The 20,734-nt window shown below is 51.8% G+C and overlaps 9 protein-coding genes across 9 annotated transcripts; 3 read left to right on the plus strand and 6 right to left on the minus strand.

The window, feature by feature from the left end:
- Positions 1–395: 395 nt before the first annotated feature.
- N7511_007485 (uncharacterized protein) lies at positions 396–1,526 on the plus strand (the record flags this gene model as incomplete). Its single annotated transcript, XM_057129862.1, has 3 exons — positions 396–462; positions 517–889; positions 947–1,526. The coding sequence occupies 3 exons, from the start codon at positions 396–398 to the stop codon at positions 1,524–1,526; spliced, it is 1,020 nt and encodes a 339-aa protein (XP_056981645.1).
- Positions 1,527–1,763: 237 nt separating this feature from the next.
- Positions 1,764–3,377, minus strand: akr1 (putative aldehyde reductase (AKR1); the record flags this gene model as incomplete). The annotated part of the gene is made up of 12 exons (XM_057129863.1): positions 1,764–1,837; positions 1,892–2,055; positions 2,113–2,228; positions 2,281–2,409; positions 2,465–2,529; positions 2,584–2,713; positions 2,762–2,834; positions 2,887–2,906; positions 2,967–3,051; positions 3,120–3,133; positions 3,181–3,268; positions 3,331–3,377. 12 exons carry the CDS (start codon positions 3,375–3,377, stop codon positions 1,764–1,766), a joined length of 1,005 nt encoding a protein of 334 aa, XP_056981646.1.
- Positions 3,378–4,320: 943 nt separating this feature from the next.
- Positions 4,321–6,472, minus strand: N7511_007487 (S53 family peptidase; the record flags this gene model as incomplete). The annotated part of the gene is made up of 5 exons (XM_057129864.1): positions 4,321–5,437; positions 5,496–5,616; positions 5,673–5,893; positions 5,953–6,216; positions 6,267–6,472. 5 exons carry the CDS (start codon positions 6,470–6,472, stop codon positions 4,321–4,323), a joined length of 1,929 nt encoding a protein of 642 aa, XP_056981647.1.
- Positions 6,473–8,327: 1,855 nt separating this feature from the next.
- Positions 8,328–10,449, minus strand: fos-1 (sensor histidine kinase/response regulator Fos-1/TcsA; the record flags this gene model as incomplete). The annotated part of the gene is made up of 2 exons (XM_057129865.1): positions 8,328–10,224; positions 10,319–10,449. 2 exons carry the CDS (start codon positions 10,447–10,449, stop codon positions 8,328–8,330), a joined length of 2,028 nt encoding a protein of 675 aa, XP_056981648.1.
- A 436-nt stretch (positions 10,450–10,885) lies between these two features.
- N7511_007489 (FAD-dependent oxidoreductase) lies at positions 10,886–12,075 on the minus strand (the record flags this gene model as incomplete). Its single annotated transcript, XM_057129866.1, has 3 exons — positions 10,886–11,168; positions 11,236–11,633; positions 11,728–12,075. The coding sequence occupies 3 exons, from the start codon at positions 12,073–12,075 to the stop codon at positions 10,886–10,888; spliced, it is 1,029 nt and encodes a 342-aa protein (XP_056981649.1).
- A 431-nt stretch (positions 12,076–12,506) lies between these two features.
- N7511_007490 (uncharacterized protein) lies at positions 12,507–15,070 on the plus strand (the record flags this gene model as incomplete). The annotated part of the gene is made up of 6 exons (XM_057129867.1): positions 12,507–12,539; positions 12,654–12,839; positions 12,886–14,213; positions 14,264–14,478; positions 14,545–14,814; positions 14,871–15,070. 6 exons carry the CDS (start codon positions 12,507–12,509, stop codon positions 15,068–15,070), a joined length of 2,232 nt encoding a protein of 743 aa, XP_056981650.1.
- Positions 15,071–15,278: 208 nt separating this feature from the next.
- On the minus strand, positions 15,279–16,670 carry N7511_007491 (putative guanine deaminase; the record flags this gene model as incomplete). The annotated part of the gene is made up of 1 exon (XM_057129868.1): positions 15,279–16,670. One exon carries the CDS (start codon positions 16,668–16,670, stop codon positions 15,279–15,281), a length of 1,392 nt encoding a protein of 463 aa, XP_056981651.1.
- A 465-nt stretch (positions 16,671–17,135) lies between these two features.
- Positions 17,136–19,243, minus strand: N7511_007492 (putative C6 transcription factor; the record flags this gene model as incomplete). Its single annotated transcript, XM_057129869.1, has 2 exons — positions 17,136–17,947; positions 17,995–19,243. The coding sequence occupies 2 exons, from the start codon at positions 19,241–19,243 to the stop codon at positions 17,136–17,138; spliced, it is 2,061 nt and encodes a 686-aa protein (XP_056981652.1).
- A 599-nt stretch (positions 19,244–19,842) lies between these two features.
- On the plus strand, positions 19,843–20,604 carry N7511_007493 (lysozyme; the record flags this gene model as incomplete). The annotated part of the gene is made up of 2 exons (XM_057129870.1): positions 19,843–20,010; positions 20,068–20,604. The coding sequence occupies 2 exons, from the start codon at positions 19,843–19,845 to the stop codon at positions 20,602–20,604; spliced, it is 705 nt and encodes a 234-aa protein (XP_056981653.1).
- Between the last annotated feature and the right edge of the window lie 130 nt (positions 20,605–20,734).

Below are 20,734 nucleotides of genomic sequence, written 5' to 3' on the forward strand. Positions count from 1 at the left end.
ACAGCGCCCAAGTTGAAGTTTTTCACGGGATGGTATAGTATACAATAGCTATTCTATTGTATGCCTTCTGGGGGAGAGAGTATTTGTCTACCCTTCCTCAACGACCAGTATGTGTCAAGTCGGCTGTAAACAACGCATACACCTCTGATCTGCGAGTGGATCTTGATGATACACGTCCAACAAGGGCCAATCAACACTTGCATGCCCTGTCCAGCTTTGATATCAATCCACCACTAAGGTGCTATCGCTAGAATTGAGTACCTGACGGAAACAGGGCCAAGAAAGAGTTGCTGGCTCCGCCTCCCTCTTAATCCCTTAAAGCAACGTCAATGTCCGGAGCTTTCATGCGCACCGGGTTTGCCTAGACAGGTGACTCTCAATAAGACTCTGTAAAAATGATTCTATTCACCCTTGTTCTAATTGCCACGACGTGGCAAATAGCTCTTGGTACTTCAGATGCCTGTGAGGACCCTTTTCTTTGATCTCATACCAAGATAATTGCTGAAAATCATCCAGGCTCAAGCAGTGTAACTATTTCCAATCAAAGTGATGCCGACAATCTGACAAGTTGTGACACCTTCGAAGGGAGTATCACAGTCTCTTCTTCGGCGACTGGCGCAATTACACTTAACAATGTGGAAGAGATCAAGGGTTCATTGATTGCAGAAGGTGTATCGGGACTCACGAAGCTCATCGCTCCTGATTTGGACACTATTGAAGGAACATTAACTATTAGCAACCTCGCTTCATTTGATACCCTCACTTTGAGTACGCTATCACGCGTGTCTTCGGGTATGACCATTGCAGACAACCCAAAACTGAAAGCTATTGGGTTTGCAGAGCTGGAGGAAATTGATGGGTTTTTGGAAATGACAGGCTCATTTACAAGGTATGACAGAAACCTGTGTTATGTTTTGCTGCTGGGCATATTGACAAGGATTTTCAGCGTGGCGCTTCCTGCACTCAATCAAGCCAAAGGACAAACAGCAATTCAAGGAGCCAGCTCTATGTCATGCAGCAGCTTGAACCGATTACAATCCCAGGGTGTTTTCCAAGGGAGCTATTCGTGCACCACGGCCTCAGCAGGTCTCAGTGGAGGAGCCAAGGGCGGGATCGCAGTCGGCGCGATTTTGGGTGTTATTCTGCTTCTTTTGGCTCTATGGTTCGTGATTCGGCGGCGGCAAAAACGAAGATCTGGGTATGCTGAGCCGACTGGTTCGTTTGCATCAGCTCCCATACAAGTCGAAAAGGCTTCACCTCCCGACAAACACGTATCAGCAGAAAGTGAGCCGCAGAATATTATGCCTCGAAAACCAGTGGGATCGGCCATACTTTTGGACAGCCAATCAATCCATGAGGCTCCTATAGCGGCCACGCCTGTCCACGAATGTCACGAATTGGATGCGGGGCTAGTCTTTAGCTCTCATCAGCGACCAATATACACCGAGCAGGACAAAACTAAGGACCCAGTGACGAAAGAAAATGAGTTAGGAGAACAGGAGAATGGTCATTCAAGACGGTCATGATTTCACGCATACTGTGTCTTTCAAGGTTCGGTTGCACTGTTTTGCCCTATCTACTTCTGCATATTTAAAAACTTCTTAGTGGACGCATCGTCAAGGCATAAATGTTTTGAACAATACAGCTCTGTTGTTGGTTCAATGTACTAATTCAAATTCTACTGGAATTGGAATAACCACGTGAAAATACATGTCTCATTTATTCATTTTGATGTTCAGCCAGCCCAAAACTCAATTCTCGAGTTAAACAATGACCTTGTGGCCAGCAGCCTTCTCTTCGGGCTCACCGAAGATGTCGATGTTCCATCGAGGCTTGTCTGAGGGATATTAGCATAAATTACTCATTACCAATGATCAATCGGGAAACGTACTAGCAGCGAAAGGCGTGTTGTAACGTCGGCGGTTCTGACCCAAAACGCTGACCTTCTGAATCTCCTCGGGGGTGAGCTCCACCTCCTTGAAGTTGTCGCGAATACGCGACGGGGTGACCGACTTGGGGATGACACTGTGGCCGCCAACCTGGGACCATGCGAGGCTATATGAGGTGAGTGCCGATTCATCAATTTGGAGGGACCAAAGGTGATGATCTTACATGACATGAGCCGGGCTGACCTCCTGACCAGTGCGCTTCGAGACTGATTCGGCGACTTCCTTGACCTCGGGGCGGGTGATCAATAGAGGAATGTCAAGCATGTTGTTACCAAACGCCTGCCAATTTTGATCAGTATAAGACGAGGATGTTAGGAAATGGGTGACATACAGAGTAGGCAGTGACGTGAATGCCCTTCTTCTGGCAGTACTCGATCAAGTCGTTGCTCTGGAGGACAGGGTGGCGCTCAATCTGGTTAGCAGCGGGGACAACACCCGTGCCATTGATGATAGCTTCAAGCTGTTGGAGATGGTGAGCTGATGTGAAGACAGTCTTGTGTTGGTAGAAAACTAACGTGTTCAATCTTGTGGTTTGAGACACCAACGGACCGAGCCTTCTCCTTGGGGAGCTGTGTCATAGCTGTAGAATGTCAGTTGGGAACATATCTTCATCCTCAGTCCGTAATTATCCTACCTTTCCAGGTTTGCACGATGGAGATGTTATCGTCAATAACCACATCACCACCCTCAACATTGCTGTTGGCAACGAGGGGGAAGTAGTCGTTACCCGATTGGAATGCAACGGGCCAGTGAACGAGATAGAGCTACACCAGTTAGCTTTCTTCTGTTGTTCAGTGACATCGCACTCTTACATCAAGGTAGTCCAGCTCAAGCTCGGCCAGACAATCATCCAGGGCTTTAGCAACATCCTTCGGGTCGTGCTGGCTGCATCCAGTCAGTATTTGTATGTTCCGGGGCGATACGGGTGGGGATTGACCTGTTCCATAGCTTGGAGGTCTGGAAATTGACCCATTAGTTACCGAGACTGCGCATTATCCGGGGCATGGATGTACGCACAATGAAAATGTCCTCACGCTTCAGGCCGGGAACATCCCGGTAGGCATCCTTGATACCCTTGGCAACCTCACGCTGGTTCTGGTAGCTTATCAGAGAAGCGGGTCAGTATGATATACGACATTCAAATGCAAGAGCTGGTGAATCATTGCCTACATTGTGGCCAAATCCTAGAGCCAGTTAGTACGACACTCTCCGGATGGATCTCAGTACTTACCAGGTGGCGGTAACCGGCCTTCAAGGCCTCATAGACAGCATTGCCGACCTGACCAGGGAGCGATTGCCAGGTACCGAAGCCCAGCTGGCTAGAATATGGGGAATATGGGGTCAGCCGTGTTTGTTCCGGGGGTTGTCCAACTACACATACGGGATCTGGTGACCAGTGTTGAGAGTGACCTTCTTTCCAAGAGACATTGTCGAGTTTGGTTTCAATTTTGAGAGAAAAAAAGAGAAGAATTGTATGAGAAAGAGAAAGAGAAAGGGAAAGAGAAGGTGAAGGGGGGGAATTGGGAGTCTTAATAGCCCAGACTCCGGCGGGGTTTCATAGAACATCCCCCACGTCCGTCGGAGTAGACCCCACCGACAGGAGAAACTGGAGAAGGAGAAAAAGAGAGAGAGAGAGAGAGATGTAGAGAGAGACAGAGAAATAATCTGTGGGATACGCTGTATTCGACTCTATTTTATTTTCTCTCTCTCTCTCTCATCTCTACATCCCTATCCCGAGTATAGTTCTCAACTTGCTCTGTCGACGTGACGTCATCCACGGTCAGTGGAATCGCGTATTCCTTGTCGCTACTCAAGGGACTGAGCAGGACGGGGGACTCGGTTTGCCTTGCATATCTCTCATTGGCGTGGCTGCTGAACCCCGCGATTCGGTGCGATCGCTCCGGGCCGCGAGACGATGTTTCCGGTATCCCCGTTGAAGTAAAGCAGTTGACGATTCAGGTGCAGTGTTCACTGGAACCTTTATTGGACCTCAAAGGGAACTTCGAGTTGATATTTACTGTAGGGTCCGCACGATGAATATAATCCAAATGCCGTATGAATTACCTGAACAATCCCGACCGTGTTGATCATTGCCTCGAGCATGTTAGTCCATGAGCTTTTTTGCCTCCCCTATGGTGTTATATGGACGTGCCAGGATGCAACTAGAACCAGTGAGACTTGGCTTTCTGTCTACGATCAAAAGGACTCGTAGCTTCTGTCAACCACGAAGATACTCATTCGATATCCTGCCCGGATGTATATATCCCATTTACTCCACGGTTTCCGGGTTTGAAATGTGATGAATGCAAGTCAAATTCCGAGTTGATACATAAATCACTGGTCTCATGCGACTATCCACGCCAAAAGAAAACTATTGCTTCATAAAGACATCAAGAAGAACCGGATAGTTGGGCGTGCCCAGTCCAGTCACCGGATCCCATCCTACGGCCGCAGAAAAGCCATCGGTATTGCAACCCGCATTCGAGCCTTTGGTCACGTCGAAGAATGCTTCCGGGTGGGCGTACAAGACCGGATTGACAAAGCCAACGGTAGGCTTACCAGCGGCCAATCTCTCCTCATTGATGCGAGTGAGAATTCCAGCAAAGACTGGGGCGGAAGCAGAGGTGCCACCAATCGAGATGGGCAAGCCTCGGTTGTAGATGACGACCTTGTCACCAATGGCAGCGACATCGGGATAGCCCCGTCCGATCCTATTGTAAATCCCACCATTAGCACCAAAACTACTGTTGTCGACGCTCTCATAGTAGGCGTAAGAGGGCTTTGCCTTGGCAAAGTAGTCGGCCACAGCCTGCGCCTGGTAATCAGGCGCCTTGTAGATATTGCTGAATCCACCGCCAGACGGGAAACTAGTGACAGCCTCCTCGGTATGATCTTCGGGAGATGCCCCCAAGGGAAGGATGGTTGCTCCCACAGCGGTCAAGTAAGGGCAAGAAGCTGGGAAATCGGGAGCAAAGATCTTGCCCTGAGGACCAAGACAGTTACTGGGAGTAGGATCACCTCCACGTCCAGCTACACCAGAGTCGCCCGAGGCGACAACGACCGAGACACCCATGGTACCCAGCTTCATGAACTCGGCACACTGTCGACGCTGATACGAGATGGGGAGATCGGCTTCTGCAGAGCCGTATGAAATCGACACAACCTTGGGCGGGTTATACACACCACACTGCAGAGACCCCTTGTAACCGTTCTCTTGAGGATCTGGGTATGTAGGATCCAACGGAGAGATTTCACTGCAGTATGATCCATCAATCGCATCCAAGAACGTATTCAAAAATCCCCTGAAGGTGTAATAATTCTCATACACCATATCGTCGGTTTGAAATAGAATCGAATTCTGCGGCCAGATAATCGGATACGAGATCTGGAAATCCAAATCCGACTCAGCTCCAGCATTGTAAAGAGAGGTCGGAGCCTGGCCGCCATCGACTGCTTTGAGAATAGGATGTGTGCCAGTGGGAATTTCCCTGGGAACAGGTCAGCTCAATGAATTGATCAATCAAGAACTTTGCAATGGTAGCATACGAATACAAGGTTGAGAAGAACAAATCAAGATCTGATTGGGTGTATACATCCCCAATTCCCTCGAAGATTCCTAGTTCATTGCCTTTTGTAGCAGAAGTGCCCTGACTGATGTTGTACATCTCTGCCTTTGATTAGCATCTTCACACGCAATATAGGATTTGGTAATATATTACGAACGCTGTATGCATTGTGGAGTAACAGCGACAGAACAGAAGCCGGCGATATTGGCCAGGAGCTCCTCCACTGGCATAAGAATTGGCTCAAGAACAGGGGGTTGGCCTTTTAAAGATCGTTTTTGGTGCAGATTGATTGGTTTTCGAACACCAGTCACCTCTCGTGGAGCAATTCCTGGGGTTATGTAGTCGATATGCTCACGCAAAGAGCTTGGGACATGATATCTGACACCACCAGTTAGCAATGGTATGTTCCTGTTGATACCCTTCAAGTCAACACTTACTCGCGACACGCCACGTGTGAGCGACCCGTCTCAGAATGCGAATAAACATAATATTCTGTTTGCAGCAGCTTCTCTAACTCCTCCGTGTCCGCGTCAAACTGAATCCACTGTTTATTGACGGACTGGGTCAGGCGATCTTTGGCGATACCAGCCTTTTCCAACCAGGAACGCACATCATCCACACTTTTCTGGCTCGGGGCAAATAGGTTGTGCACTTCATCACTGGAAAGATGCTTTCCATAGCGGCTTGAACGTGGGTCTGATCTAATTGGACAGGTTAGCTTGACACTCACAGAGAATGAGTAGGAACATACAGATCCATGAGTAGCTCATGACCATAATCAAGGTTTGACTGCGTCAAACCAATGCGAACAGGCAGGGAGACCTTGCTCTCGAGCTTCCTGGCTTCTATCCAAGTGTTGGGGATAAAATCACGGCGCTCGTGCAGCTCATAGTGTTGGGTGGGTACAGCTGAGCCGATGACAGCCCCCAGACCTAGCAGAAGCATGGAAAGTTTCATAGTCTGAGTTGTGTCTACAAGACAAGTCCAAAACGAGGGAAAAAAGAAGTGAAGTTTACCAATCAAGTGCTCAACTAGTTAGTTCGCCGTATAGGTTGAAGTGAGCAACACTACGTGCAACAACCGACTTTATACGACTCTTTCAGCCACCCACACTAGGTACGATCACTCTCCTCAACCGGTTCCATGAATATCTCATGCCCATAGCGCGCACCCTTCACGTAAAAAAAAAGATTAGCAGAGAGTCGACCAAGGTGTCGCCATGAACTGTCGCGTCGTGGTGGAACCCTGATAAGCGTTCACTACAGGCCTGGATTGGGTCTTCAGAGTCAAGCGCCACTTATTCGGGGGATTGGCATTACTCAAGAGGCAAGACTGCAGTCAATCACCGATGCTAAGGCCCGGAAGGGAAAGAAGACGGGGTATGATAGAGCTTATGTTGAACGCTACATTAGTTTTGGCCTGATAACCGGCAGGCGCCGCAGGATTCGCCAAAATACCTAGGTAGTATTGCTCCAGGAAACTGCAGATCAAAACTCCTCGGCAGGTTAAAAAGGGGGACGTATTGGAGATTGCGCGTGGCCATGTGAAGCTCCTTTTTTACGGAGAGTATATCTCTCCTCAAAGGGTTACTTTCTTCGGCGACTTTTAGAAATGTGCTGAGCACAAATACCAGATTTCCTAGATCGGCCTGCGAGATGGGAGGGACGCACACCCAAGTGACACGGTAATGGTTCTTCTGTTTGTAGATTGAAAGCTCCGAGGGAGCACAATCACGCCCATCCGGCGAACTGCCTCGGAAGGATAAGTGACGATGGCCTCATGTGATTGGAAATTGGAATCAAAAGCCCCTTTCATTAGCCAGTGATAGCCTCGAGAAGAATGGGACTGTGGGCAAAGGAAACCATCCGGTGCAGCGAAAGCTATGGATCGCCATAAGAGTTCATGGGAATGGAAGAAGCGCAATTGGTCTTTGAACGCAACCCGTCAAATCTTAATTCGAAAGCGAGTCTTCTGAGTCGCCGAAACGAGACCGACGATCCTCATTCCACCCCTGAATCCCCCCGCGTTTGCAGATTCTCCAGGACAAGAGAGAGAGAGAGAGGACCAAGCGAGCTGGTGATGGTGGCGAGTGATGAGAAGACAGCCACATTGCAGGGTCTCAATGGATCATGGTCTCCTAGGGCTGGACTATTCTTGTTAACATTTCCATATACACGTGGTTTCAGGGAGCTCTGCATTTACTGCCTTACGAGAACGGGCTACACTGGGGATATGCACATCCCGCATACTACAGGATCACGACCGTTGGAACGGCCGTCATCCACTATGCAGCCAAAATGCCGCAAATATATCATCTCAGAACATGGTATTAAAGAGCCAGTTGATACAGGAAACCAAGCCCGCATGGTTGCACTGTGGATGCAACATGCACGTGCCTTCTACGGGCATCCGTGTTCGGCAATAGTCGACCCATCAATTCTCGTCCTTGGGCGCAGGTCATGCGCTGGGACGGAACGTATTGCTTCGGCTAACGGCGTGCGTTGTCGATCGGCCCATTCTCGGGGCATTGACGAGTATCAATGTGTGAAGGGCGAGAGATCGACGTAGACCGAGAGCTGTTGAATGTCACTGGATGGACGTGGTTCAAGACCTCAGATGCCATGGCACCCGTTTCAGTCAACATGAAACCGACGAAGATGACGATGATACCATTGGGTCAGTCTTTGCTCCGCGTCTTTTGCGGTAGGGCGCTGCGGGAAGTGCACTCCAACTGCGTTCCGATCCATCGAGAGATAGCAGAACGGATTAGTGTGGTGTTCAGGGGTGGGATCCCCTTTGCGGAGAGAAACGGTCAGGGTCCACACCATTTCCACAAGAGATCTACCAGCTGCTGCCTGTGCAGTGGCTTGGCAATGTAGTCGGTCATCCCCCTTGCCAGATAGTTTTCTGCGTCCCCTTTCAAGGCATTGCCCGTCAGAGCGATGATAGGCACGTCAACCTTCATCTTTCGAATAAGTTCTGTGGCCATCAACCCATCCATGACCGGCATGTTGATATCCATGAGGATCACATTGTAGGTGAGAGGCTTCTGTTTTACCAGGCGAACCGCTTCGGCGCCATCCCAAGCCGCATCGATGCGCTCAAACCCAAGGCTAGCAAGAAGTTTCATCATGATCGTTTGATTGACATTGTTATCCTCAACCAGGAGGATGTGCTTCTGTGGCGCGACTTTTTGAAGAGCGGCGGAGTGGTCGGTGGTCGTCGAAAGCGCTGGGGTGAGCTTCTTCTTGGTGTGCGCGACACGAGTATCCACCCGAGCCATTTTGGCAGTCATCCAAAAGACACTGCCAGGGCCATCTGGGTTGGCGTGGAACCCAACGGCGCCATCCATCAGCTCAGCTAGACTCTTGCAAATGGAGAGTCCCAGACCGGTGCCTTGATATCTTTTGGTGGCCGTGTCTGCGAACCGTGTGAATGGAGTGAAGAGGGTGCCCACGGCAGTGTCCGGTACACCGATGCCCGAGTCCACGACTTGGGTGGAAATCACGTAAAGATTGGGGTCTTTATCGTCGACGATCCATGAGGCATTGATCTGGACGTGACCCTTTTCAGTGAACTTGACTGCATTGCTCACCAAATTCTGGAGCACCTGGCGAAATCGGAGCGGATCGCCTCTGACACTCGAAGGGAGGCCTCGTTGAATGGTCGTCTGCAGTTCCACTCCAGGCTTGAGTGTCGGTCGACAATTGCGCACGACTGCGTTGATCACGCTGGGGACATCCAGAACATCGGCATTCAAAGGGAAAGATCCGGATGACAATTTGGAGTAGTCCAAGACATCATTGATGACCTGGAGCAGAATCGAGGTGGAATCTTCCAGGATGGACGCGAATTCGCGCTGCTCCTCATTCAACTCGGTTCTCATCAACATGGTGAGGGCCAAGAACATGCCGTTCATGGGCGTTCGCAGTTCGTGGGACATGTTCGCCAAGAAGTCGGACTTGAGTTTCGCTGATTCTTCAAAGGCATCGATCAAGCGCCCCTCGGCCGCCCGGCGCTCTGTCAGATCGCGAGTCACTTTGACGAACCCAATATGGTTGCCATTCTGGTAGATGGCGGTGATCATCACGTTGGCCCAGAATCGAGTCCCATCCTTGCGGTAGCGCCAGCCTTCATCCTCCACTTTTCCTTCCTGTAGACAGACCTCGAGCTCGCGGGCCGGTTTGTTGGCCGCGCAGTCTTCGCGACCGTAGAATATGGAGAAATGCCGCCCGATAATCTCGGTTGCCGCGTACCCCTTGAGAATGGCGGCGCCCGCATTCCACGTCGCAATGTAGCCCCGGGTGTCAAGCATGAAAATCGCATAGTCCCGCACGGTGTCCACCAAGATCTTGTAGGTTTCGTTCAAGTAGGTCTGTTCGCTCATGAGGTTGCTTTGATGCCGTTTCGTCCGTTGGGCTTCGAGGAGGACAAAGATCAGGGCGTCGTGCTGAAAGATGGGCGTCACGCTCAGGGAGTATTGGGCGTCCGCCACCTGGACACCCTCGAGGACTTGGACATCGCGGGTGGACAGGGCGGTGCTGATGGCACCACTCAGCGAGGCGATATTCGGTGAGGGCACAAGGGTGGGGGGCAGATCGTAGACACTCGCCGTCAGCAGTTGATCTCGTGACCACGAGAAGGTCGCCACATGACTGTTGGAGACTTCGACGACGTGGAGGGAGTGATCGAGGACGAGCGTGGGTTTTCTACCGGGTGATGATTAGTGGGGGAAGAGAAGAGGGGGGAGTGCGAAGAGGGAGAGAGAGAGTGGGAGAAGAGAGCAAGAGAGAGAAGACACACGGAGTTAAACGATAAATGTCACTCAACGAGGCGCCGAGTTTGTTCTCATTCTCGTCCGGCGGAGTGATCATCGCGAGATTCTTGCCCGGGCAGTCAATACGAAGGTGGAGCATCTGATCCACTGGCAGCATAACGGGGGCGGATCATCGAAGAGAACCAAAGAGGATATCGAGGATGTGCAGAGGTGCAGATGCGAGGATCAAAGGATCAGAGGATCAGAGAGGATCAGAGAAGATCCAAGGCGACGAATCCAGATCCCACGATGCCTCCAGCTGCCGGGATTTGGTCCAGGTGTGGTCTGGAAAAGCGACGAGATTTGAGTGGACGGGAATGATCCCCGGGGTGGAGCCAAGAGCGAACCAGTTGAAAGAGAAGAGAGAAATAGAGAGAGATCAGACGAAGATCGAAGTTCAAGTCGATTGACGTAGGGATTTCGTACTTTGGTGCTGAACTGCTGAACTGCTGGATTGGCCCTACAAACTACAGTACAGTAACCAGCGTAACCAGCGTAACCAGCGTATAACCAACGAAATCAACGAAACTAAACCAACTGACCCAACGCAACACTCAGATCACATTGTCGCGCTCGGCCTTTTCCACCATCGTCACCACCGCTTCTGCAATGCCATACGAGAACGCATAGCCGCCGCCGCCAAACCCGTACGCCGACACCACCACCCGATGGTCTTTGCGCTCCGAGTCCAGGCGGAACCCTCCTTTGCGGGACGGCCGAATGCCAATGAGATGGCTGATCCTCTCCGGAGCTGGATGTTGCGGGACAATCGTCGGGGCTAAGATATGGGCGCGAGCAATTTCATCGCGGGCAATGTCCAGATCGACTTCGGGAGACCTAAAAACACAGCGGACGGGCGGTTAGCGGAGGACAGGGTGTAGAGAGGGCCCGGGTGGTGATATACAGGTCATCTTGCTGCTTCACGCCCCCTAACACCACCCCTTGGGACTGCGGTCGAGGGATCACATAGGTATATTCCGTGCCATTGCGGAAGTAGAGCGTGTGGCATTGCTCCGTGGCCAAGAACACATTCTGTCCTCGTTCGGGGAAACACTGGTCGTCTTGGACGTCGGTGAGGGTCTTGCTGCCGATGCCACTGGCATTGATGAAGATGCCCGAGTCGGGGAACATGGTATATAATTCCTGCAGCGACTCGACGCGGTGGCGAATGAAGCGACCCCCGAGGGAGGTAACTTGCTGCTTCAAGTAAGGCAGATGTCGAGTGGGATCCGTGACCAGCGTTTCATAGGACCAGGCACATTGGAAGGTAGAGGGATACTCTCCTGGGGTCATCTCCCGAAACTAGCCACCGATTAGTATAGTAGACGCAATGATGAAGATCATATCCCCGGCACGAGACAGCGAGCGAGAGAGAGAGAGAGAGAGAGAGAGATACTTTGGAGACCACCGTTCGTCCCCAGATCGCCGAGTCCGGGGATGGCTGCTCTTCCAGATACTCGCGGGCATCAACAATGCTCACGCCCGAGTTGGGGTCCTCTGCCATCTTCAAGAGGATCCGATGGGTGACGGCTTGCAGATATCGTTGATCTGGCGTGATGCCGCCAGCGGCATGCCACGCAGCACCCGCCCAGGCCGATGCATAGTGAATGCTCTGATCTCCGGGGAGATATTCAGCGACCAGCACGACGGGGAAGCCCTTTTGAAGGAGTTGTCGGGCCGTGGCACAGCCAATGATGCCGGCACCCAGGATGACCACCGGACGTTGCGAGAAAGGGAGGTCCATGGCAAAGACGACTCTCACGACGGTTCACCATTCCACTCTCCCATCGTCTCGACCATATATAAAAGACATCTCAGCCGTTTTCCCGTGAAGCCATCTCTCACTCTGGCAATTATTAAGTGGGTCAACGGGCTCTGCCGACTCTCTTCTCAATGCTCCAATCCCAGGTCTCCATCTTTCGTCGCATTCGTGGGAGCTGTGGTGACTGTCGGTCCTGATTGGCCGGCTGGTGTCTTCACATCCTGCTTGTCCACCACATCCCTGCAACGAGTGTCCATTTGTCCATTCCCATTCTTGACACTCCTCCCGGGGGGGCCTGAAACTGCCTATTGTGATCCCAGACTCGGCTCCAGCCGACCTGCATTCCTGAAACACTTCTGTTCGATCATTCTGTGACCCGGGGACTTGGGTTGCCCGGGGGGACCGGGTTCACGATGGAGACTGAGAAATGTCGGCGAAACTCCTTGGTGGGTGGTCCACGCCTACGGGAATCGAACCCGTTTTTCCACGCGATTAGGTTGGAAAACAAAAAAAATTAACTAAAAAACGATACGGAGTGGAGTTTCTGACACTGTCAGTAGCATGCGCCGGACCTTGTCCGCGATGACATCGCCATCCTGCATGATCGGGATGCCGAACAGATCCTGCCGTACGAGGCCAACGACTCGCCTTTCCCAGAGGTGCGGGCAGTCATTCAGCCAGTCAATGACCTGACCTTGCCCGTCAATACGGTCCGCATGTGGACCATTGGCCTCGTCTTCACCATTGTAGGTCGACGGCGACCGGACAAATGAGGGAAGCTAACGGTCGCAGATCGGCAGTGGATTGAATCAATTCTTCAGCTTGCGACAGCCCAGTGTGACTATCAGCGCCTTGGTGGCCCAACTGTTGGCCTTTCCGGTGGGATGCGCCTGGGCGAAATGGATGCCCCTGGGGATGCTGAATCCAGATCGGCACTTTAATATCAAGGAGCATGCTTTGATCACCATCATGGCCAATGTGTCAATTGGCTCCGCGGCAGCAACGCAGGTCATTGAAGCTTTGGTGAAGTTTTATAACATGCCGTCGCAGGGCGGCTTTGAAGTATTGCTGTGCATCACGACGCAACTGTTTGGCTTCGGCTTGGCCGGTATGGCTTCGCGCTGGCTTGTGGTACCAGCAGCAATGCTGTGGCCGCAGGTGCTGTCGAATGCGGCCCTTCTAACCACGCTGCACTCCCGCGTCAATGCCGTCGCAGATGGCTGGCGCATCACACGTCTCCGCTTCTTCCTTTATATCTTCATCGGTGGCGGCATCTGGTATTTCGCCCCAGGCTATCTCTTCACGGGTCTCAGCACCTTCAACTTTATCTGTTGGATTGTACCCTCGAATGTGGTGGTCAATCAGCTCTTCGGACAAACGACAGGACTGGGCATGTCGATGTTGACCTTCGACTGGGCTCAGATAGTCTACGCCAATCAAAGTCCTCTGCTGGTGCCGTTCTGGGCTGGCCTGAATGTGATGGGGTCGTTTGCGCTGTTTTTCTGGCTTTTATGCCCCTTGGTCTACTATACTAATACGTGGTACTCCGCATATATACCACTCCTCAATTCCAACACTTTCGACAACACGGGAAGTACCTATAACACGAGCCGCATTATAAATACTGCTGGCCAAGTCGACCAATCTGCCTATCGAGATTACTCACCCATGTTCCTTCCGGCTGGCTATGCAATCACATTTGGTGTTGCCTTTGCGAATCTGACTGGGATCTTCTTCCACGTTGGACTATACCATGGTAAAGACTTATGGCAACAATGGAAGGGTACTTGCAAACAAGATGTTCATGGCCGACTCATGTCAGTCTATCGCCACGTGCCCTGGTGGTGGTTTGTTGCAATTACCGTCTTGATGTTTGCCCTGAGCATTGTAACCAACGAGGTATGGCACACTGGGCTGCCAGCCTGGGGTGTGTTGGTGGCTTTCTTGATGCCCATGATCTACATCATCCCAGTGGGCATTATTAAAGCCCTAACAAACATCAGCAGCAATCAGCTGAATCTGCTCACCGAATTCATTGGTGGATATGCCTTTCTCGGGCGGCCAGTGGCCAACATGGCCTTCAAATTCTATGGCTACGTCGCTGTCCAGCAAGGATTAGAGTCAGTCTTCAGATCCAAAACACAGGTGCATAGGCTGACATTACAGTTAGATTCGTTGCGGATATGAAACTGGCTCACTATATGCACATTGCACCACGAACCCTGTTTGTTGCCCAGGGTCTTGCCACGCTGGTTGGGGCTATCGTTCAGTGCGGAGTGACGGTCTTCATGATCACCCGAATCAAGGGCGTTTGTACATCTGATGCAGAGGGAAGTTTCACATGTCCTCATGGGAGAGTCACATACTCTTCCTCGCTTGTCTGGGGTGAGTTTCTATTACTTTAGTCATCGCTATCAAGCCACCTCCAACTGACCGCTAACGGGTTGATAGGAGCCATTGGTCCAGGTCGATTGTTCTCCTCAGGGCAGATATACAGCAACTTGCTGTGGTTTTTCCTCGTTGGTCCTGCCGCAGTGGTGGTTACCTACCTACTAGGTCGTCGGTGGAAATCCGTCAACTATCTCTCCTGGCCTGTCGCCTTTGGTGCCATGAGCCAGGTTCCACCAGCTACAGGTATCAGCTTTTCTTCTTGGTGGATTGTAAATTTAATCTTCAACGGTATCCTGCGTCGCCGCAAACCCGCGTGGTGGTCAAAGTATAGTAAGTGATCATTCTTCCACAGGCCCTTTGTTGCTCTTTGACTAATTGACTCACAGACTACGTTTTGTCTGCCGCGCTCGACTGCGGTGTTGCAGTGGCAACAGTGATCATATTCTTCTGCATCACTCTCCCTGCTGGTTCATTGAGCTGGTGGGGAAACACCGTATCAACCAAGACAGCGGACGGTCAAGGCACTCCCTATAAAAGCCTGCCGGTCCAGGGCTACTTTGGGCCTCCACGAGGATCATGGGAGTGACCTTTCACACTTGGATTTATGTTTCTTTTCCCTCTGTTTCTATATCAGCATTGCGGTCTTACTCCTCGGCCTTGTTTTTGAGTTCTATATACATCTACAATGGCTTGCACATATGGGTATCCGGGTATGGTCTGGGTTCCTGGTTTAGTGGTTTTATATTTAATGTTTATCATATATCGTCCTCAATCTCATTTGAATCATAAGCTCGTCAAGTCTTCACGGAGCGACCACTCACATAGACTTTGGCAATATTCCGGTCATCGCCAGTCATCAGAAATTTCTCGAAGATGACCTCGATAGTATCTTCGTCTTCCACCAGACACATAACACCCGGTCGATCAAGGTCTATCGTGTGAATCTCCAGCGCGTCAAACTCTTTGCCGACCGCGAAGTTTCCAATCCGATCATCGAGCCCACATACCTGCGCACCTCCTAAAGTGGCAAGGAAAAAGCATTCTGGCAGAGATAATGCAGGATCACGGCCTTCAGTCTTTGTCTGCTGTGCATTTGATACAATGAAGGCATGCTTCATCGCCTCCATGATCGACGACGAGTAGCCGCCACCACTATCTGTGCCCAGTCCCACCTTGATACCACGACGCAAGTACTCCCTCACAGGCGCGATCATATACTCTTGCATGGTAGTGTTGGCGATCGGGCAGTGGGCAACACCACAACCAAGTTCTTGGATGCGGACCAGTTCCTCTTCTTGCAGGAAAATACAGTGGGCAAGAATGGAGCGACCATTTAACAAATTAAATTTCCGGTATAGATCGGCTTCTGTCTGAAATTCAGGGAAGAGCTGGTTTGTAAATTCGATTTCCTGCTTTGCCTCGTTGAAATGGGTTTGGATTGGCAGATCGGGGTGTTCGCAAGCAATGGCACCGAGCCCATCCAGCAACTCAGGCTCACAGGATATCGCAAAGCGTGGCGTAATGATCGGCTTCACCAGCTGATATCCCGGATCAAGTTGGTGGATATGCTGGATAAGCTCACGCGTCTCGCGCAACGAACCTGCGATGGAGGAATCTCTGTACCAGTCTGGAGCGTTTCGATTCATGTTACATTTCCCCACCAAAGCACGTTGACCCTTTTGGAAGCAAATGTCTGCCAGGATTCGAGTTGCCTGGCCATGGTGGGAGCCGTAGTATGATGCTGTCGTGATGCCCTGTTGCAAGAACCCCGCGACGCAAGAGGCATACGTGCGTTTGGCATATTCAGAATCTTCAAACTTGGCCTCATGAGCAAAGGTCACTTTGTTCAACCAGTCGAGCAGCGATATGCCTCTTCCAACGCCTCGTTGTGCCCACTGCGGTGCGTGGTTATGGGTGTCCACGAAGCCAGGACACAGGAACTCTCCCCGCTTGAGATGTTTCACGGGGAAGACGTCGGGCGCATAGCCATTCTCTGAGACCAGAGAATTGATTTGGTCAGGCTCTATACCTGCTTGAAAGACCTGAATCTTGCCATCTTTGCCCACGATAATGAAGCAGTTGTCCAAGATCTCGAGTTCCTCGGGGCTCTTGGAATGGATCACTGTACCGTGAAAAGCGAGAGGTAGACCCGAAGCAGGAGTCGTCCTTTTATCCAGTTCCTCCATTCTAGGGGAAGGCAAGAAAGGGAGAAATGCAAGTGAAGTTGTGTTATCAGCGAGATGGAGGGGTCAGACATTAATAATCAGATATCAGGTTCAACCCTCCCATCTTGCGTAGTCTGAGAGAATCTTGTCGATCTCGTTGAGATACATCACATCTGCAAGGGAGACAGGTGCAATGAAGTCTCCAGTCCCTTGTCGGGGTGGTTGAAGAGTCGAAGAAAGGAAAGAAAGACATGGCCCTACAAGGATCTCAACAGCCAGAAAGATCGAGTACACAGGTTCATACATCCAGAAACAATATGCACAATGTCCACGCGCAGGTCAGCGGCGCCTTCTTTGAAAATTTTCTCTATTTGATGAGTGCCGTCCTATCCAATGACGAGCTTGTAACTATTAACAAGAATAATAAAACGCGTCCAGTTAACTCCGTGTATCACCAGAGCTCTAAATACAAAGAAAAACATTCGTTCAAAGGGTATAGTAGGATGCCATCTCCTCCTGGAACCAATTGTAGGAGTAAAACAGTTGGTCCGCCATTTGGGGGTCGAACATTGGAATGGCTCCGCTACCATCCACGAGCAGTACGTCGTCGAGGACAGGGGCCAGCGGGACTGGAGGAGGCGGTGGTGCAGCTAAAGACACAGAGGACTGAGGCGGGATGAGTGCAGGTGGAGGAGGAGGAGGAGGAGGAGGAGGAGGTTGAAGGTGAGGATGGTGTTGCTGTTGCTGTTCTAATTGTTGTTGCTGATAGGCCATCTGGCTAAAGATCATCGTGCTCTGATGTCGGAATGTCTCTGCCAGCTTGTCCACCCCGGGTCGACGCTTTCCAAATTCTTCCAAGAGAACTACCACGGCTTGAATCCCACGACGCATTGTCTGCTCATCGGGATTCCAAGGGGCCGGGAGTGACTCCCGTAAAGAACGCGCATTCTGCTCAAGACACCACAGGATGGTGATGCCCGCAAAATAGACCTGACTTAACGTCAACCAGATCCATTTGAGTTTGCCGATGGAGTAGCTGTCCCAGTAGGATCTGATGACTTGGACACTGGAGTCACCACAGCTGACAATGCTGAGGGCGTCGGGCGTCGGATTCCTGGGGCTCGGACGATACATTAAAAGTAACGTCGTGTAGTACAGGTAGTCATAATACGAGGTGGAATAGAGAAGTGCCGATGGGTATACTGGAGCAGCCATGCGCCAATCGTCGACCTCTTGGCGGAATCGACCGAGGGTGGCAGCAGCTTCTTGGGGCAAGAGACGAGGCAGGCCGCTATATACTACGGACGGTTAGAGAGTACCAGATTGAGGCGCAGAGTCCACTTACGATATTGATAGATACGGGAAAAGATCCTCCGGAGACGAATGACCTGGAGTGGAATGGTCATTCCACTCGCACCAGGTGCCTCAGTCCCGTCATCGTTGAGTTCGCGCAGAAGACCGACGCTGATGTCGTCGTCGGCGACGCCTAGAGGCCGGCCGAGAGTACTTGCAATCAGGCGGTCCAGGTTATACAGACTCCAGAAAGCGCGCTTCGACATTTCTTCCTCGGCAAGACTAGGATATGATCGTGCTTTGTGTAGACCGAGACTGGTCGCCAACCGCATGGTTGTACCCAATATATGCCAGATACTAGGCCCTGCGGTGGCAAACATGGTATACAGGGCCAGCCCCAATAGTGCTCGTACCGCCGGCAAATCCTCATTCTGCAATGCCAATGGGAGAGTCTCTTGACTGGCATGGTAGAATTCGGCCGCCTGGGTTGGGTCTGCCGATCCGATCAGGAGCGAAATGGCCATGACGATATGATATGAATTGTGTGTTTCTGGGGTTGGAATACCGCCAGTATAGATGTGTCGCAGGGTTGCCATGAACTCCGGACGAGACATGAACGGATATTGGTAGCCCATACTGTCGAAGTATTGCCCGGCGATGCGCTCGGCCTCCTCCAGCGAGGACAGGCGCATTACCCGTGGCGCAGCGGAGGGTCGCGCCACGGACGGTCGGCGATGCTCTAGTTGATCGCGAAAGATTTCTCCAACGTTTGGTAGGTCAGTTCCCACGGCGGTCGACGCCTCGGATGGACCTGCAGTCGAGGAGCCACCACTGCCGGCCGGGCTCGACACGGCGGTTGGACGATGCCCGGTCGCAATCATCGCAGGCACTTGATACCACCAGTCCGGGTCTCCTTCGCCATCGACGGCAGTCCCCGTGGGTAGTTCTCCCACTGAAAGACCCGACTTACGGCGCACAATCTCTTCGAGCCATCGGACTCGTTTCTGGAGGTTCTCGAGCTGATCGCGGGGGACGGAGGCACTGGCGACTTGGGGGCCGGGGGGAGGAATGGTGCATCGGACTCCCGCTCGGGTGCAGGCGGAGCAATTGGGATAACGAAAGTCGCATTTCTTTTTTCTTTTGCGACAAAAGTCACAGGCGGTCGACACTCGTTTGCTGCGCGAGGGGGAGGACTCGACCGGCTCGTGGTAGACGGGCTGCGGCTGCCAGGTTGAAGGGGGGACAGTGTTGGAGTCCAGACGGAACTTGCCCAGCTGGTCGCGGAAGTCCTGATTCCCCATACTGACTAGGCCTGTCCATCCTGAAGTGCAGACTGGGGAGTTGGCGGGGAGGCGAGCTTTGCCCGGATTTCGCTTAGGGCCGAGTGCCGATCCATTCTCGGAGTATAGCGAGTGTGTTCACTGCCAGTGGACTTGAGGGCATGGACATCTACGCCATTGAGCTGGCATTACTCCTGTGCTGCTGCATCTAACCTGGATCTAACCTGGAACTCGAGTTGGAACCACGATCGGCAACTCCCCCCTGCCTTAGTCCGGCTTGATACGAGGTCTCTATACCAATGAGCGGACAAGAGAGACGCATCTGAACATTCGCTTGGGATACAGCCTGCAGGAACAGGTCGTTAGGCTCGTTCAGATCAACCGAAGTCCGATGGGTGGTGTGAAGCACCAAGAGCATTCGGCTGTTGAAACAGCCATGCTTCCTCTTTCGGTGGACTGATCGACATCATTTCTTCCTGAGAGGACATTGCGGCCTAGTATGTTCCTTTGCGATCTAATACGACGACGGCCTGGTCCTCGAAGCTGTGACTCCAGGACATATAAAGGAGAACCTAATCCCTCGTTTCGCTGAATCCCTTCCTTCATTCTCTATCCTCATCATGAAGACGATTGCCCTCTCGCTCATGCTCGCTGCCACGAGTGCCACTAGTCCTACTCCTCTGGAGTCGCGTGGTAGCCAGGTCCAGGGCTTCGATATCTCCAGCTACCAGGGAACAGTCGACTTTCCCGGGGCATACAGTGCCGGCGCACGCTTTGTCATGATCAAGGTGAATGTGTAGTCCAACCAAGGTTGCAGGTCTGACCATGCTCATTTTACTACTCAGGCGACCGAGGGCACCACATACACCGACAAGACCTTCTCCGATCATTATGAGGGAGCCTCCTCGGCTGGATTGATCCGTGGAGGATATCACTTCGCTCACCCCGACAGCTCCTCGGGTGCCACCCAGGCCGAATACTTCCTTGCTCATGGTGGTGGCTGGTCCAACGATGGCAAGACCCTCCCTGGCATGCTGGACATTGAATACAACCCGTCTGGCGCAACTTGCTATGGAATGAGCCAGTCTGCCATGGTTGCCTGGGTCACGGACTTTGGCGAAACCTATCAACGCACGACTGGTCGTTACCCCATGATTTACACGACCGCCGACTGGTGGAATACCTGTACTGGCGGCAGCACGGCGTTCAGCAAGGACTATCCCTTAGTGTTGGCTCGATACAGCAGCTCCGTGGGCACCATCCCCGGGGGCTGGTCGTATCAGAGCTTCTGGCAGAACGCGGACAAGTATACCTATGGGGGCGATTCGGACCTTTGGAACGGCAGTGAGGCTTCTCTCACGAAATTTGCTCAGGGTGCTTGACTTGGACTGTCGCGACGTTCTTCACGATCCCCAATCTTTCCGTAACGGTGTATGCGTAGATAGCTCTCTGTGTCTGGTCCATACCGTGAATGAGAAGAGATATATATTTGCGTGGATGCAACAGAAGAGA

Source organism: Penicillium nucicola, assembly GCF_028828085.1.
Source record: "Penicillium nucicola strain IBT 29836 chromosome Unknown utg000008l, whole genome shotgun sequence".
NCBI lineage: Eukaryota > Fungi > Ascomycota > Eurotiomycetes > Eurotiales > Aspergillaceae > Penicillium > Penicillium nucicola.